The following is a 19,806-nucleotide window of genomic DNA, read 5'->3' on the forward strand; positions in this document are numbered from 1 at the left end:
ACACCGATAATTCATGTTTATTAATTAAGTATGTGGAAATGAAATGTGAGACCAACATACTCTGCACATGGTGTTCATGGGAAGTAGGCTCTGCATCAAGAGGACATTACTACTGATGGATATATCTACACAGCATTGAGCATGGACTTAGTCTTTACTCACCATCTCTTCTGTTGAGCTTGGCGAAGTGTGGAGCGTTACTGATGGAGAACTGTGAGGACCTCTCAAAGGAGGCCTGAAGCAGATTTGATACCAAAGGGCCATCACAGTTATCTAAAAAGACCAAAACCAGAACACTCAGGTTAGCACGATAATAAAGTAGCCTGAAAACTGTAGCAAATATGCTTTCCACATACATTTTATAACATTGAATGATCCTATTTCCTGGGATCTCCTTGAGCATGTCTTATACTGTCTCCAGTGAATGATTGACGACATTCAAGTGAGGTTCACTGGCTCCAGTATCTGCCAAATGACAGTGTATTGTATATGCAGACAAACGTGACAACCATCATTCAATTCTGATGGCATTAGACACAAAAGACGGGAAAGACAAATGGTTCGGAGAAGGGTTACACCTAATTCTTAATTTGCACAGGCTCTACTTCCAGCATGCACAGGCTGATGAAATAACTTGATCTCTTCGTTTACCAAGCTTTACCGTTTTTTGTGGAATGGGAGACTTAACTAATTACATGAGTCATAATCAGTCAGTTATTTGGCATTTGTGATGGAGCACCACAATGAAAATGCATTTACCCATTGTTGTTATAGTCCTTGAGACAAGAATGATGGGAAATAAGTCTTCTCATTATACATTATTAGTCATATGTGTCATTTATCATAGATTCATAATGGATAATACATAGTTTCCAATATGCTCAAGCTAGCCCTCTTCATCTAGGAATGTGCACCATTTTGTTTCTCTAGAGAATGTGGATGGTTTGATGATTGGTTATGCAGAAAGTACATAGACCTTCAAATGACCGACAACAAACCACCTAGCACAGGGATCATCAACCGCGGGCCAATTTTTTCTTGAGTGGATGTTCGGGGGGCTGGAACGTAATGACAAATAATTTGCAAACTGCGAATTGACCGCAAGAAGCCAAAACAGATATAATATTTGACTAAAACATAATCATTTCAAACCTTGCTTACATTTGTATACAATCACGTGTCTCTATATTACGCGTGGGAACAGATTTCCAAAATTAAAATCACTTGGAGCTGATTTCCTGCTGTTTTTACAGTCTTTTATGTCCAACAATGAAAAATAAATGTTTATTTATTTTTTGCTCAGAAAACTGGGGTGGGTGGGGGGGGGGGGGGGGGGGGGGGGGGGGCAAATAAAACCATGCGGGGGCCAAGTACGGACCACGGGATGCCAGTTGGGGAACTTGTTTGAAGTTATCTGTCCTGGTCCAAAGCGGATTCAAGTCTCTTTAATCTCTCATTGTTGGGACAGAGTAATTTTCAGTTCAGAGGAAATCAACAAGCAATCGCCTCCTTGTTCACATAAAAGACCACAAGCACTTTTTCTTCTTTTGTCTGCTTTCTCTTCCTCTAACAATTGACATATTTTTCATCTGTTTAGAATACTGTCAAGAAAACCCAAGAGACAATCCATTAGTGTTTCCTGTTTTCAATTGTGGCTTCAGAGAGCGTCAGCACTGCATTTGATTATGCTGCTGCCGGGCTTTTATATCACATAACGAGCACATATCACTCCTCTCTTCTCACATTCTTATTTTCCCTCCAGTATTACAGTGCATTCGGAAAATATTCAGACCCCTTCCCTTTTTCAACATTTTGTTATGTAAGCGAAAACAGGAAAATACTTTTTTGCAAAATAATTCAAAATAAAAAACAGAAATACCTTATTTACATAAGTATTCAGACCATTTGCTATGAGACTCGAAATTGAGCTCAGGTGCATCCTGTTTCCATTGATCATCCTTGAGATGTTTCTACAACTTAATTAGAGTCCACCTGTTGTAAATTCAATTGATTGGACATGATTTGGAAAGGCACACACCTGTCTACATAAGGTCCCACAGTTGACAGTGTATGTTAGACAAAAACCAAGCCATGAGGTCGAAGGAATTGTCCATAGAGCTCAGAGACAGGATTGTGTCGAGGCACAGATCTGGGGAAGGGTACCAAAACATTTCTGTAGCATTGAAGGTCCCCAAGAACACAGTGGTTCCATCATTCTTAAGTTTGGAACCACAAAGACTCTTCCTAGAACTGGCCGCCTGGCCAAACTGAGCAATCGGGGAGAAGGGCCTTGGTCAGGGAGGTGACCAAGAACCCGATAGTCACTCTGACAGAGCTCCAGAGTTCCTCTTTGGAGATGGGAGAACCTTCCAGAAGGACAACCATCTCTACAGCACTCCCCCAATCAGGCCTTTATGGTAGTGGCCAGACGGAAGCCACTCCTCAGTAAAAGGCACATGACAGCCCACTTGGAGTTTGCCTAAAGGCACCTAAAGGACTCTCAGACCATGAGAAACAAGATTCTCTGGTCTGATGAAACCAAGATTGTACTCTTTGGCCTGAATGCCAAGCGTCACATCTGGAGGAAACCTGGCACCATCTCTATGGTGAAGCATGGTGGTGGCAGCATCATGCTGTGGGGATGTTTTTCAGCGGCAGGGACTTGGAGACTAGTCAGGATTGAGGGAAAGATGAACGGAGCAAAGTATAGAGAGATCCTTGATGAAAACCTGCTCCAGAGCGCTCAGGACCTCAGACTGGGGTGAAGATTCACCTTCCAACAGGGCAATGACCGTAAGCAAACAGCCAAGACAACGCAAGAGTGGCTTTGGGACAAGTCTCTGAATGTCCTTGAGTGGTCCAGCCAGAGCCCGTACTTGAACCCGATCAAACATCTCTGGAGATTCCTGAAAATAGCGGTGCAGCGACGCTCCCCATCCAACTTGACAGAGCTTGAGAGGATCTGCAGAGAAGAATGGGAGAAACTCCCCAAATACAGGTGTGCCAAGCTTGTAGCGTCATACCCAAGAATACTCGAGGCTGTAATCACTGCCAAAGGTGCAAGGGGTCTGAGTACTTTCCGAAAGCACTGAATATCTATCTCTTAGACCACGTGTCCAATTCATTCCACAGAGGGCAGAGTGTCTCTGGGTTTTCCCTCCTCCCTTGTACTTGATTGATGAATGAAGGTAACTAATTAGTAAAGAACTCCCCTCACCTGTTTGTCAAGGTCTTAATTTAAAGGAAAAAACAAAAAACCCGCAGACACTAGGCCCTCCATGGAATAAGTTTGACACCCCTGTCTTAGACTTTCTCTCTTTCCCTGAGGCCAATTAGTACATTACCTCATTGATTCAGTAGTACCTCATTGACCTGCTGAGACATGCTGCTTTCCACTGCACCTTATTGGCCCTCACCATGGTGATGCTGAGAACAGTTTTTATTTTTGTATTTTATTTGTTTCTATTAGGGGGTAGATCAGCTTTAATATTGCAGATAGATTGTAACTTCCATCAATGTAATTGTCTGCATCACTTCCAATCCCCCAATGCTTTTTTTCTTCTCGCAAATATATACAGTGGGGAGAACAAGTATTTGATACACTGCCGATTTTGCAGGTTTTCCTACTTACAAAGCATGTAGAGGTCTGTAATTTTTATCATAGGTACACTTCAACTGTGAGAGACGGAATCTAAAACAAAAATCCAGAAAATCACATTGTATGATTTGTATGTAATTAATTTGCATTTTATTGCATGACATAAGTATTTGATACATCAGAAAAGCAGAACTTAATACTTGGTACAGAAACCTTTGTTTGCAATTACAGAGATCATACGTTTCCTGTAGGTCTTGACCAGGTTTGCACACACTGCAGCAGGGGTTTTGGCCCACTCTTCCATACAGACCTTCTCCAGATCCTTCAGGTTTCGGGGCTGTCGCTGGGCAATATGGACTTTCAGCTCCCTCCAAAGATTTTCTATTGGGTTCAGGTCTGGATACTGGCTAGGCCACTCCAGGACCTTGAGATGCTTCTTACGGAGCCACTCCTTAGTTGCCCTGGCTGTGTGTTTTGGGTCGTTGTCATGCTGGAAGACCCAGCCATGACCCATCTTCAATGCTCTTACTGAGGGAAGGAGGTTGTTGGCCAAGATCTCGCGATACATGGCCCCATCCATCATCCCCTCAATACGGTGCAGTCGACCTGTCCCCTTTGCAGAAAAGCATCACCAAAGAATGATGTTTCCACCTCCATGCTTCACGGTTGGGATGGTGTTCTTGGGGTTGTACTCATCCATCTTCTTCCTCCAAACACAACGAGTGGAGTTTAGACCAAAAAGCTATATTTTTGTCTCATCAGACCACATGACCTTCTCCCATTCCTCCTCTGGATCATCCAGATGGTCATTGGCAAACTTCAGACGGGCCTGGACATGCGCTGGCTTGAGCAGGGGGACCTTGCGTGCGCTGCAGGATTTTAATCCATGACGGCGTAGTGTGTTACTAATGGTTTTCTTTGAGACTGTGGTCCCAGCTCTCTTCAGGTCATTGACCAGGTCCTGCCGTGTAGTTCTGGGCTGATCCCTCACCTTCCTCATGATCATTGATGCCCCACTAGGTGAGATCTTGCATGGAGCCCCAGACCGAGAGTGATTGACCGTCATCTTGAACTTCTACCATTTTCTAATAATTGCGCCAACAGTTGTTGCCTTCTCACCAAGCTGCTTGCCTATTGTCCTGTAGCCCATCCCAGCCTTGTGCAGGTCTACAATTTTATCCCTGATGTCCTTACACAGCTCTCTGGTCTTGGCCATTGTGGAGAGGTTGGAGTCTGTTTTATTGAGTGTGTGGACAGGTGTCTTTTATACAGGTAACGAGTTCAAACAGGTGCAGTTAATACAGGTAATGAGTGGAGAACAGGAGGGCTTCTTAAAGAAAATCTAACAGGTCTGTGAGAGCCAGAATTCTTACTGGTTGGTAGGTGATCAAATACTTATGTCATGCAATAAAATGCAAATTAATTACATAAAAATCATACAATGTGATTTTCTGGATTTTTGTTTTAGATTATGTCTCTCACAGTTGAAGTGTACCTATGATAAAAATTACAGACCTCTACATGCTTTGTAAGTAGGAAAACCTGCAAAATTGGCAGTGTATCAAATACTTGTTCTCCCCACTGTATATACACATACATACATACATACATATATACACATACATATACATTTCCTTTTTTAAAATATATTTCCCTTTATTACTTTCCATAATTGGAGTAAACTAGTGAACAACAATGCTTAGGCCTCTACTTCCAGCTTATACATAGTATTACATTTTATTTACACAGTCAATTTTACAATAATTCTATTTTGTTTGTTTTTACTGCTGAACTTCCTCTACCCTCAACCTCTCCGATCATTTTCATGATGTCCATCCGGTTTGCTTCTATATGCCATGTCTTTCTAACTGTGCTCTTTCACAAAAGCTCTCAACCTATAACCTATATACTTATTATGGACACAGTATGCTTACATTATTAGTTATCTTGTTGTTATTAGTTGTTGTTAGTTGTTATTAGTCCCATCCTTCAACTCCATTCAACACCACCCATCTATCTCTTAACACCATCAATATTGGATTTCTATTTGCCATATATTTTTCAACTGTACAGTGATGTTTTACAAAAGTTCTGAACCTTTCTATTCTCATTGTTTCTACAGATAGTAAATTGAAAATAAACATTTTTGCTAAAAGTATTATTATATTATTGATCGATTGACTATGACTTTTCAGATCACCCAGTAATGCTATCTGCAGTTTTTATTTTTTTTATTTTTAGGGGGTAGATCAGCTTTAATATTTCAGATAGATTGTAACTTCCATCAATGTAATTGTCTGCATCACTTCCAATCCCCCATATGTGTTTTTTCTCGTATATATATATTTATATATATATATATATATATATATACACACACACACATATCCTTTTTTAAATTATATTTCCCTTCATTACTTTCCAACCCCACCACCCCTCCCCAATTGGAGTAAACTAGTGAACAACAACGCTTAGGCCTCTACTTCCAGCCCATACATACTATATACATTTCATGGACACAGTCAAATTCTACAATAATTATATTTTGTTTGTTTTTACTCCTGAAATTCCTCCGATCATTTTCATGATGTCCATCTGGTTTGCTTCTATATGCAATATTTCTGTGCTCTTTCACAAAAGCTCTCAACCTATAACCTGTATACCTATTATGGACACAGTATGCTTTACATTAGTTATCTTGTTGTTATTAGTTGTTGTTATTAGTCCCATCCTTCAGCTCCATTCAACACCTCCCATCTATCTCTTAACACCATCCCTATTGGATTTCTATTTGCCATATAGTTTTCAACTGTACTGTGATGTTTTACAAAAGTTCTGAACCCTTCTATTCTCATTGTTTCTACAGATTGTAAATTGAAATGTAGTGCTAAAAGTATTATTATATTATTGATTGATTGACTATGACTTTTCAGATCACCAATAGTGCTATCTGCAGGGTTAGCTCCAGGTAAATATTGCAATCCTTTAGCCATTCCTGGACCTGTGTCCAAAAACAAGCTACAAATGGACAATACCAAAACAAATGATCTAATGATTCTGTCTCTTCGCAGCAAAATCTGCAGAGCTGGGAAGATTTAATTCCCCATATAAATAACATTCTATTAGTAGCAAGAATTTTATATAATAATTAAAATTTAAATATTCTAAGTTTTGAATCCGGCGTCGTTTTGCATATCAATTCATAAACAATATGCCATGGAATCGATACGTCAAAAATCTCTTCCCAACTATTTTGCAATCTATATGGGACGGCTGTCAATCCTTTGGTCCTTAAATGAAACTGGTATACTTTATTATTTATCACAATTTTGTTTAACCAATTATGTTCTTTAATGCAAGGCCGACAGACAAGTTCCTTACTTTTTCCCCCTTCCACTCACCTTTTCCATTTTTGCGGTAATGCTGCAATTATTTGGTTGTAATTTTGGGTAGAGCAGACATTTCCATTTGTTTTTGTTAGCTGCATGTGCGACATAACTCCACCAGTCCTACCGATAATATAATTTACGAAGATTATACCTTTTTTAAATATTTCAATTAGTATATTTGAGTTTAACCACAATATTTGTTGCATTATTTGTTCTGTCGTTTCTGGAGGATTAAATTGAAATTGCAACCAACTTTCTATGGCTTGTTTTAGAAATAGTGATATTTGGGAGATTATTTCCTTTTCAAATAACTGAAAGTGTGAGGTTGTAATCTGAATAAAGGCAAAAAAGGCCATTGTTGAACAATGGGTGAGACAATTACATTTACATTTACCAGACGCTCTTATCCAGAGCGACTTACAGTTAGTGCATACATTTTTATTTTTTATACTGGCCCCCCGTGGGAATAACCCTGGCGTTGCAAACACCATGCTCTACCAACTGAGCAACATCCCTGCCGGCCATTCCCTCCCCTACCCTGGACGAATTGTGCGCCGCCCCATGGGTCTCCCGGTCGCGGCCGGCTACGAACCAGGATCTCTAGTGGCACAGCTAGCACTGCGATGCAGTGCCTTAGACCACTGCGCCACTCGGGAGACAATCTTACTAATTTGCTAGAGAACCAGTTTGGATTTAAGTATAACTTTTGTATGACTGAAGCTTTTAGTGATAGGTCTAATGCTTTAATATTTAATAATTCCTGTCCTCCGAATTCATATTCATTATATAAATAGTTAATAATTTTGTCTGGCTTGCCGTTCCAAATAAAATGGAATATTTCTTTCTCATATAATTTAAAAAACTGTTCGCTAGGCGTAGGCAAGACCATAAGCAAATAGGTAAACTGGGATAATACTAAATACTTTCCACAAATTGACCTTTCAATTGTAGCAAGATCTTATCTATTTTTGCTAACTTTCTATTAAAATGTATTGGAGTGAGATCATTTATTTCATTTGGGATATGTATTCCGAGTATATCCACATCACCATCAGACCATTTTATTGGTAAACTACATGGTAATGTCATAAAAAAATAAAAAATGTGATCCAATATGTAATATAGTACATTTATCATAATTTGTTTGCAATCCAGAGAGGTTAGAAAATGTATCTAGATCCTCCATGAGGCTGTGGAGGGATTCAAGTTGTGGTTTTAAAAGAAAACATGAATCATCAGCGTACAATGACACCTTTGTTTTTAAGCCCTGGATTTCTAATCCTTTGATATTATTGTTGGATCTGATTTTAATAGCTAACATCTCGATGGCCATAATAAAAATATAGGCCGATAGTGGACTACCTTGTTTCACTCATCTTGACAGTTTAAAACTTTCGGAGAAATAGCCATTATTTTCTATTTTACACCTAGGGTTACTATACATGATTTTAACCCATTTTATAAGAGATTCTCCAAAATTGAAATGCTCCAGGCATTTATATATAAACCCCAGTTGTACTTTATCAAATGCCTTTTCGAAGTCTGCTATGAATAGCAGGCCTGTTTTCCCTGATTTTTCATAGTGTTCTATTGTTTCCAGTACTTGCCTTATATTATCTCCAATGTATCTTCCATGTAAAAAACCTGTCTGATTAGAATGAATAATGTCCGACAATACCTTTTTAATTCTATGAGCTATACATTTTGCTAGAATTTTTGCATCACAACACTGAAGTGTAAGGGGCTTCTAATTTTTTTAAGGGACTGGATCTTTGTATTTTCCACTTGTATCCTGTTTCAGTAATAATGAAATCAGACCTTCTTCTTGAGTGTCTGATAATCTACTATTTACATAGGAGTGGTTAAAACACACTAATAACGGTCCTCTGAGTATATCAAAAAGGTTTGGTATACCTCGACTGGTATGCCATCCAACCCTGGAGTTTTCCCGGACTTAAAGTATATAATTGCATCCAGAAGTTCCTCCTCTGTAATTTCACCTTCACATGAGTCTTTCTGTATGGCTGCTAATTTTACATTATCAATAGAAAAAACATCTCTACAATTTGCTTCAGTTAGAGGAGATGGAGGCGACTGAAATGAAAACATATGCTTAACGTACTTTGTTTCCTCCTTCAAAATATCATTTGGTGAATCATGGGTGACTCCGTCATTTGTAACCAGTTTCAGTAAATTATTTTTGGTAGTATTTCTATGTTGAAGATTTAAAAAATCATTTGGTGCATTTTTCCCCATATTTCATTTCTTTTTGTTTTCCCTCTAATTTATTCTGAGCCTCTATGTTACAGTCTTTATTGCTATCTATCTGTTCTGTTAGACCTTCTATTTTCTTTGTTAGTATGGACTCTTTTGATCAAAATTGCTTTTGTTTTCAAGATGAGTACTGAATTGCATGCCTTCTAAAGGCACATTTAAAGGTGTCCCATACAATAAGGGGATTTGCTGTACCTATGTTATGTCGGAAAAAATCAGTTATGAATTCCTCTGTCCTAGTTAAAAACAAGTTATCATCCAATAGGCTTTGATTAAATTTCCAATATCCTCGCCCACGTGGAAATTCAGTAAGAGTAATGTATATGCCAATTATATGATGGTCCGACCGCATTCTGTCCCCTATCAACACTTTTTAAACTTTTGGTGCCAACGAGAATTGCATAAGAAAGAATTCAAGACGACTAGCTTGATTGAGTCTCCGCCATGTATATCTCACTAGATCAGGATATTTAAGCCTCCATATATCTACTAGTTCTAATGTATCCATGACATTCATGATTTCCTTAAGAGCATGAGGGTGATTGTTTGTAGTGTGATTTCCTTTACGGTCCATTGAGCTATTTAAAACGATATTATAATCTCCCACCATAATAACAGCGTCTTGAATTGCTTGCAGGATTGATAATTTATTATATATATTTTTATTTTTATTTTTTAGTCATTTAGCAGACGCTCTTATCCAGAGCGACTTACAGGAGCAATTAGGGTTAAGTGCCTTGCTCAAGATCACAACGACAGATTTTTCGCCTAGTCGGCTCGGGGATTAGAACCAGCGACCTTTCGGTTACTGGCACAACGCTCTTACCCACTAAGCTACCTGCCGCCCCCATATATATTGTCAAATAAGTGTGGATCATCATTATTTGGTCCGTAAAGGTTAATGAGCCATATCTGTTTATGGTCCAATAACATATTTAAAATAATCCATCTTGCGTATCTGTTTGGACAATTTGCACATTCGGATCGAAATCACTGTTAATTAATATCATCACCCCTTTTGAGTTTCTTTGCCCATGGGAGAAGTATATTTCGCCCCCCCCCCCATTCCTTTTTCCACGCAACTTCATCTAGAATTGTTGAATGAGTTTCCTGTAAACAATAGATATTATATTCCTTCTCTTTGAGACATGTAAATATTGTTCTTCTTTTGTTATTATCTGCTAAGCCATTACAATTATAACTGACTATACTTATTTCACCATATACCATAATGAGATACAAGTTTCAAAACGATTTATTATTATATATGTTTGTAAATTTACCCATAAAAAATACCATAGTGATTGAGTGTCCATATAGCCTTACCATGATATTTGCATTGCTACTAAGTAACCCTCCAATTGTTCTCCACTAATTCCCCCGCTAAAGCCCCTCCCCGTCCCAAGTTGGGCCATCATCCCAGTGATTGGCATACCACCCCCGTCCCAAGTTGGGCCATCATCCCAGTGATTGGCATACCACCCCCGTCCCAAGTTGGGCCATCATCCCAGTGATTGGCATACCACCCCCGTCCCAAGTTGGGCCATCATCCCAGTGATTGGCATACCACCCCCGTCCCTCCAGAACAGTTTGTTTACAGACTGGAGTGAATGCCAGCATGAGACTCAGCTCCGCAGAGAATGCCAGCATGAGACTCAGCTCCACAGAGAATGCCAGCATGAGACTCAGCTCCACAGAGAATGCCAGCATGAGACTCAGCTCCACAGAGAATGCCAGCATGAGACTCAGCTCCACAGAGAATGCCAGCATGAGACTCAGCTCCACAGAGAATGCCAGCATGAGACTCAGCTCCACAGAGAATGCCAGCATGAGACTCAGCTCCACAGAGAATGCCAGCATGAGACTCAGCTCCACAGAGAATGCCAGCATGAGACTCAGCTCCACAGTGAATGCCAGCATGAGACTCAGCTCCACAGAGAATGCCAGCATGAGACTCAGCTCCACAGAGAATGCCAGCATGAGACTCAGCTCCACAGAGAATGCCAGCATGAGACTCAGCTCCACAGAGAATGCCAGCATGAGACTCAGCTCCACAGAGAATGCCAGCAGGAGACTCAGCTCCACAGTGAATGCCAGCATGAGACTCAGCTCCACAGAGAATGCCAGCATGAGACTCAGCTCCACAGAGAATGCCAGCATGAGACTCAGCTCCACAGAGAATGCCAGCATGAGACTCAGCTCCACAGAGAATGCCAACAGGAGACTCAGCTCCACAGAGAATGCCAGCATGAGACTCAGCTCCACAGAGAATGCCAGCATGAGACTCAGCTCCACAGAGAATGCCAGCATGAGACTTAGCTCCACAGAGAATGCCAGCATGAGACTCAGCTCCACAGAGAATGCCAGCATGAGACTCAGCTCCACAGTGAATGCCAGCATGAGACTCAGCTCCACAGAGAATGCCAGCATGACACTCAGCTCCACAGAGAATGCCAGCATGAGACTCAGCTCCACAGGCAGAGAATGCCAGCATGAGACTCAGCTCCACAGAGAATGCCAGCATGAGTCTCAGCTCCACAGGCGGAGAATGCCAGCATGAGACCCAGCTCCACAGAGAATGCCAGCATGAGACTCAGCTCCACAGGCAGAGAATGCCAGCATGAGACTCAGCTCCACAGAGAATGCCAGCATGAGACTCAGCTCCACAGGCAGAGAATGCCAGCATGAGACTCAGCTCCACAGGCAGAGAATGCCAGCATGAGACTCAGCTCCACAGGCAGAGAATGCCAGCATGAGACTCAGCTCCACAGGCAGAGAATGCCAGCATGAGACTCAGCTCCACAGGCAGAGAATGCCAGCATGAGACTCAGCTCCACAGGCAGAGAATGCCAGCATGAGACTCAGCTCCACAGAGAAATCCGTGGTGTAGATCTCCTGTTCACTGTATTATCTCTGGCTCCCTCTTCTATGTCCTTGTATTTATTTCTTACTCCTCTTCTCTCCTATCTGAACTCTTGCCCGCCCCCAGCTCTACTGTCTGTCTCTCTCCCTCTTTCTCATTACAGCATATTTCCTCTCATCTTCTCTCCTCTGTGATTGCTGGGGACAGCTTTTTCCCTCGTCAGCTGGATGAGGCTTTGCCCTCAGACTGCAGTCTGGGATCTGTCACTGACCCTCTCCTTCTACCTCCTCCCCTCAGAGGAATAAAGAGGAAGACTGTGTCTACTCTATACACTCTCTAGAGGCCTGCAGTTTTAGTTGCCAAGCGGTAGCTAAGCTGATTATTCAGCTAATTAACCTTTTCACGAGTCTGCTCAATAAGCCCCACATCAAAAAAGATTGCTCCAGGTTTTATGAATCGATTTCCAACAACATCATGAGAGAGAAAGAGATGAGAGAGTGACAGCAGGAAGAAGAGACATATGATGAAAGCGGGGAGAAAAGATGCAGGGTGGAGAGGGGTCCTGAAGCATGAATGGTGGAGAAGGGACCTGGAGAGTGAAGGGTGCAGGGTGGAGAGGGGACCTGGAGAGTGAAGGGTGCAGGGTGGAGAGGGGACCTGGAGAGTGAAGGGTGGAGAGGGGACCTGGAGAGTGAAGGGTGCAGGGTGGAGAGGGGACCTGGAGAGTGAAGGGTGCAGGGTGGAGAGGGGACCTGGAGAGTGAAGGGTGCAGGGTGGAGAGGGGACCTGGAGAGTGAAGGGTGGAGAGGGGACCTGGAGAGTGAAGGGTGCAGGGTGGAGAGGGGTCCTGAAGCTTGAAGGGTGGAGAAGGGACCTGGAGAGTGAAGGGTGCAGGGTGGAGAGGGGTCCTGAAGCTTGAAGGGTGGAGAGGGGACCTGGAGAGTGAAGGGTGCAGGGTGGAGAGGGGACCTGGAGAGTGAAGGGTGCAGGGTGGAGAGGGGACCTGGAGAGTGAAAGGTGCAGGGTGGAGAGGGGTCCTGAAGCTTGAAGGGTGGAGAAGGGACCTGGAGAGTGAAGGGTGCAGGGTGGAGAGGGGTCCTGAAGCTTGAAGGGTGGAGAGGGGACCTGGAGAGTGAAGGGTGCAGGGTGGAGAGGGGACCTGGAGAGTGAAAGGTGGAGAGGGGACATGGAGAGTGAAGGGTGGAGAGTGGAGAGGGGTCCTGGAGAGTGAACGGTGCAGGGTGGAGAGAGGACCTGTAGAGTGAAAGGTGCAGGGTGGAGAGGGGACCTGGAGAGTGAAGGGTGGAGAGGGGACCTGGAGAGTGAAGGGTGGAGGGTGGAGAGGGGACCTGGAGCATGAAGGGTGGAGAGTGGACCTGGAGAGTGAATGTTGCAGGGTGGAGAGGGGACCTGGAGATTGAAGGGTGCAGGGTGGAGAGGGGACCTGGAGAGTGAAGGGTGCAGGGTGGAGAGGGGACCTGGAGAGTGTAGGGTAGAGAGGGGTCCGGGAGCGTGTGGAGGCCCCTCTTGTTAACTCTCAGTGTGGTTCGTTTCCACTAAGATACTTCAGAGAAAGAAAGTGTAGCCTTTACATTCTGTTAAAAAACAAGAAGAAGAAAGGTTGGAAGATGTGGTTGTGGAGTTCTAAGCTGTGAGGCTGTAGTGGCCAGGGAATGATATGATACCCAGCGGTAATCTCTCAATGAGGGTTCTAAGTACCTAAAGGAAAGGACAGCAGTGAGGCTCCAATCTGCTCAGAAACATACAGGGTGTACTGTAGAATCACTGGGATATCCCCAAGCCTTAACCACCACGGTTTGGAGAGAAAAACATTTTGAACTTCACACATATCACATATTTTGTGGTGTAATTTACTGTACAATATATATATTTATTTTACAAAACATATAATCAGTTTGCCTACCATGTCCTTGTGTTGCTCACACACCGTCCTTGGTGGCAGTCACATCTGCAATAAGCCTCAAGGTTGCTGTCAACACTATTGGACTACACAGTCTTTGAAAGCAAGGAGAGCCTTGAGTGCAATCCAATAGAGTCCTCTTATTGATCTGCATATTGCACTTTAAGTTGTCATACCTTGGTTATATAAGCTCTCTCTCTCTCTCTCTCTCTCTCTCTCTCTCTCTCTCTCTCTCTCTCTCTCTCTCTCTCTCTCTCTCTCTCTCTCTCTCTCTCTCTCTCTCTCTCTCTCTCTCTCTCTCTCTCTCTCTCTCTCTCTCTCTCTCTCTCTCTCTCTCTCTCTCTCTCCCTCTCTCTCTCTCTCTCTCTCTCTCTCTCTCTCTCTCTCTCTCTCTCTCTCTCTCTCCCGCTCTCTAGCTTTCTCTCTTTTGCTCTCCGACTCTCTCTAGCTTTCTTTCTCTCTCTCTCTCTTTCTCTCTCTTTCTATATCACTCTATCTATAATATAATATATAATAAATATATAATAAATAATATCTCTCTCATGTTTACTGTGATCCTCTGTAGCTCAATTGGTAGAGCATGGCGCTTGTAACACCAGCGTAGTGGGTTTGATCCCCGGGACCACCCATACGTAAAAATGTATGCACACATGACTGTAAGTCGCTTTGGATAAAAGTGTCTGCTAAATTTTATATTATTATAATACAAGTGATTAATTGTTTCCACTTCTGAGGTATGAGGTTTAGTCATGCATACTAATTAAATCAGGGCCACCTGCTATGTGTGGCATATGCCAAACTGTATTACATTTATCTGAAATGTAATTCATGCATTACCTACCCCCTTACATTTTCAAAAACATTATTGTAGCTTACATGCAACCGGATTTCCATTCCATTTAAATTCACATCACAAACAACTCTTGAAATGCTGTTGGGTACCAGCTACCGGGCATGAGTTGCTAGTCCATTGTCAAATTTTTGGAGGATCTATGAGAAAAACATGACTGGTTTCAATCGAGGTTAGGTCTAAAGAAGATCTACAGCCATCTTCTCTCAACCGTGACCTTCAGTGCAGTGACTGCAGCCGTTTCTATCAGATGTAATATCGTACGGTACTTCAGGGGAGCATAAACACCTACACAACATAAAACTGGGTTTCTAGAGCCATTATAACAGAGGTCAAGTTCATCTCCATGGCAACAACCTTTAGCCACAAAGAGGGTATAAATGGCCCAAATATGTGTTGTGCACCTCTCCTCTACACCTTGACAGGTCATGTATAGAATATTAGAGGATTGGATTGGCATGTGAATATTGTAGTAACTTGGAAAATAACCGTGAGTTATGAAAGCCCCATCCATGTCAGTGTGAGACAGAGCGAGAACTGCCTGTGGACTTATAAAACCTGGGGGCACACATGGCTTTGCAGGCTCTGACACACGGTGGATCATCAGCTATCTTTAAAACGAGGGCCTATTCTGGCACTGGCAGCCAGGCACTTCTCTCTCAAGGTCTCGGCCCATTCTGAGCAGATAAAAACACAGGCTTTCAGTGACCTTGTTTCCACTGTGTTTTCTGAATGAAAAAACTGCTTCAGAATATACAGTGTTCTGTAGAACAACTCAACGGAGTCAGAATATACAGTGTTCTGTGGAATAACTCAACTGAATCAGAATATTCAGTGAGGGAAAAAAGTATTTGATCCCCTGCTGATTTTGTACGTTTGCCCACTGACAAAGAAATGATCAATCTATAATTTTAATGGTAGGTTTATTTGAACAGTGAATAAATTGATTTGCATTTTAAATGAGGCAAATAAGTATTTCACCCCCTCTCAATCAGAAAGATTTCTGGCTCCCAGGTGTCTTTTAAACAGGTAACGAGCTGAGATTATGAGCACACTCTTAAAGGGAGTGCTCCTAATCTCAGCTTGTTACCTGTATAAAAAACACCTGTCCACAGAAGCAATCAATCAATCAGATTCCAAACTCTCTACCATGGCCAAGACCAAAGAGCTCTCCAAGGATGTCAAGAACAAGATTGTAGACCTACACAAGGCTGGAATGGGCTACAAGACCATCGCCAAGCAGCTTGGTGAGAAGGTGACAACAGTTGGTGTGATTATTCGCAAATGGAAGAAACACAAAATAACTGTCAATCTCCCTCGGCCTGGGGCTCCATGCAAGATCTCACCTCGTGGAGTTGCAATGATCATGAGAACGGTGAGGAATCAGCCCAGAACTACACGGGAGGATCTTGTCAATGATCTCAAGGCAGCTGGGACCATAGTCACCAAGAAAACAATTGGTAACACACTACGCCATGACGGACTGAAACCCTGCAGCACCCGCAAGGTCCCCCTGCTCAAGAAAGCACATATACAGGCCCGTCTGAAGTTTGCCAATGAACATCTGAATGATTCAGAGGAGAACTGGGTGAGAGTGTTATGGTCAGATGAGACCAAAATCGAGCTCTTTGGCATCAACTCAACTCGCCGTGTTTGGAGGAGGAGGAATGCTGCCTATGACCCCAAGAACACCATCCCCACCGTCAAACATGGAGGTGGAAACATTATGCTTTGGGGGTGTTTTTCTGCCAAGGGGACAGGACAACTTCCTTCCAGGACAACACCGCATCAAAGAGACGATGGACGGGGCCATGTACTGTCAAATCTTGGGTGAGAACCTCCTTCTTTCAGCCAGGGCATTGAACATGGGTCGTGGATGGGTATTCCAGCATGACAATGAACCAAAACACACGGCCAAGGCAACAAAGGAGTGGCTCAAGAAGAAGCACATTAAGGACCTGGAGTGGCCTAACCAGTCTCCAGACCTTAATCCCATAGAAAATCTGTGGAGGGAGCTGAAGTGTCACGGGTGCTGAAGGTGGGTGTGGTGCAGGAATCAAGTGCAGGACGCAGAAACTAAGTCCAAAAGACTTTAGTGAAATATTCACGTAGTACAGGCGAAATAAGGCGCACACAGGCGTCAAACAAAAGGCGCACTAACATGTGCGAAAACCCTCTCCAAAACAACGGAGGGAAACACGTAGCTCAGAACACCAAACAGAAGCGTAATCACACACAACACCTGACACACACAACGAGAACTAAATAGGACACTAATGAGCACTAACTAGAAACAGGTGTACAACATCAAGACAAAACCAAACGAACATGAAACATACAACGGTGGCAGCTAGTACTCCGGGGACGACGACCGCCGAAACCTGCCCGAGCAAGAAGGAGGGGCAGCCTCGGTCGAAACAGTGACAGTACCCCCACCTTGACGCGCGGCACCAGCCGTGCGCCGACCCCGGCCTCGGGGACGACCAGGAGGACGCGGAGCAGGGCGCGTGGGATGCCCCCGGTGGAACTCCGACAGGAGAGACGGGTCTAGGATGTCCCTCCGCGGCACCCAGCACCGCTCCTCCGGGCCGTACCCCTCCCACTCCACGAGATACTGGAGACCCCCCATCCGGCGTCTTGAGTCCAAGATGGACCGAACGGTGTACGCCGGAGCCCCCTCGATGTCCAGTGGGGCGGAGGAGTCTCTCCTATCTCACCTTCCTGGAGTGGACCAGCTACCACCGGCCTGAGAAGAGACACATGGAACGAGGGGTTAATATTCTTATATTCAATAGGCAGATGTAACCTATAACACACCTCGTTCAGTCTTCTCAGGACTTTAAAAGGCCCCACAAACCGCCGACCCAGCTTCCGGCAGGGCAGGCGGAGGGGCAAGTTTCTGGTTGAGAGCCAGACTCGATCTCCAGGTGCGTACACCGGCCCCTCACTGCGGTGGAGATCGGCGCTCGCCTTGTGTCGACGGATGGCCCGCTGCAGGTGGACGTGTGCAGCGTTCCACGTCTCCTCCGAGCGCCTCATCCAATCATCCACCGCAGGGGCCTCGGTCTGGCTCTGCTGCCAAGGTGCCAGAACCGGCTGGTAACCTAACACACATTGGAAGGGGGTTAGGTTGGTAGAGGAGTGGCGGAGAGAGTTCTGGGCCATCTCGGCCCAGGGAATATACCGAGCCCACTCCTCCGGCCGGTCCTGGCAATACGACCTCAGAAACCTACCCACATCCTGGTTGACTCGTTCTACCTGCCCATTGCTCTCCGGGTGGTACCCCGAGGTAAGGCTCACCGAGACCCCCAAACGTTCCATGAACGCTCTCCAGACTCGGGAGGTAAACTGGGGGCCTCGATCAGACACTATATCCTCGGGTACCCCGTAATGCCGGAAGACGTGGGTAAATAGTGCCTCGGCGGTCTGTAGGGCAGTAGGAAGACCCGACATAGGGAGAAGACGACAGGCCTTAGAGAACCGGTCCACAACGACCAGGATGGTGGTATTCCCCTGCGAGGGGGGAAGGTCTGTCACAAAATCCACTGAGAGGTGGGACCATGGTCGTTGTGGAACGGGCAGGGGTTGTAACTTACCCCTGGGCAGGTGTCTGGGCGCCTTACACTGGGCGCACACCGAGCAGGAGGAGACATAAACCCTCACATCCCTGGCTAACGTGGGCCACCAGTATTTAGTGCTAAGACAATGCACTGTCCGGCCAATACCCGGATGTCCAGAGGAGGGTGACGTGTGAGCCCAGTAAATGAGTCGATCCCGAACCTCGAGCGGAACGTACTTCCGACCCACAGGACACTGTGGAGGGCTAGGGTCGGCACGCAACGCCCGCTCGATTTCAGCATCGACCTCCCACACAACCGGTGCCACAAGACAAGACGCCGGTAGTATGGGAGTAGGCTCAACGGACCTCTCCTCCGTGTCATACCGCCGGGACAGCGCATCTGCCTTACCATTCTGGGACCCAGGGATGTACGTGATTTTAAATACGAACCTGGCGAGAAACATACTCCATCGAGCCTGGCGAGGGTTCAGTCTCCTCGCTGCCCGGATGTACTCCAGGTTCCGATGGTCAGTCAAAATGAGGAAAGGGTGTTGAGCCCCCTCAAGCCAATGCCTCCACACCTTAAGGGCCTGAACTACAGCTAACAGCTCACTGTCCCCGACGTCATAATTACGCTCCGCCGGGCTGAGCTTTTTAGAATAAAAAGCACAGGGGCGGAGTTTAGGTGGCGTGCCGGACCGTTGAGAGAGCACGGCCCCTATACCGGCCTCAGACGCGTCCACCTCGACCTGAAAAGGTAAGGCGGGATCCGGATGCGCCAGCACAGGAGCCGACGTAAACAGGTCCTTCAGTCTCCCAAAGGCCCTGTCTGCCTCAGCTGACCACTGCAGGCGCACCGGACCCCTTTCAGAAGGGACGTGATGGGAGCTGCCACCTGTCCAAAACCCCGGATAAACCTCCGGTAGTAATTCGCAAAGCCCAATAACTGCTGCACCTCTTTGACAGTGGTTGGGGTTTGCCAATTACGCACGGCTGACACACGGTCCACCTCCATTCTCACCCCTGACGCGGACAACCGATAACCCAAAAAGGAGACCGACTCCTGGAAAAACAGACATTTCTCTGCCTTGACATACAGGTCGTGCTTCAACAGCCTCCTCAATACACGACGCACCAAGGGCTACATGCTCGGCTCGGGTAGGCGAGTACACTAGAATGTCATCAATGTACACGACCACCCCTTGCCCCTGCATATCCCGGAAAATCTCATCCACGAAGGATTGGAAGACTGATGGAGCATTCATCAACCCGTATGGCATGACGAGATACTCGAAATGACCCGAAGTGGTACTAAACGCTGTTTTCCATTCGTCGCCCTCCCTATTGCGTAC

At 44.7% G+C, this 19,806-nt stretch overlaps 1 protein-coding gene across 1 annotated transcript in view; it reads right to left on the reverse strand.

Moving 5' to 3' along the window:
- Positions 1-19,806, reverse strand: part of LOC311129526 (contactin-associated protein-like 5) — a gene marked incomplete at its 5' end in the record, with an annotated part of 125,677 nt that overhangs the window by 76,882 nt on the left and 28,989 nt on the right. The window contains one exon of the mRNA XM_084161820.1: positions 163-273. Within this exon, the coding sequence (XP_084017946.1) occupies positions 163-273 (111 nt within the window). The remainder of the gene's footprint in view (positions 1-162; positions 274-19,806) is intronic.

Source organism: Coregonus lavaretus, assembly GCF_964263955.1.
Source record: "Coregonus lavaretus genome assembly, chromosome: 5".
NCBI classification, from domain to species: domain Eukaryota; kingdom Metazoa; phylum Chordata; class Actinopteri; order Salmoniformes; family Salmonidae; genus Coregonus; species Coregonus lavaretus.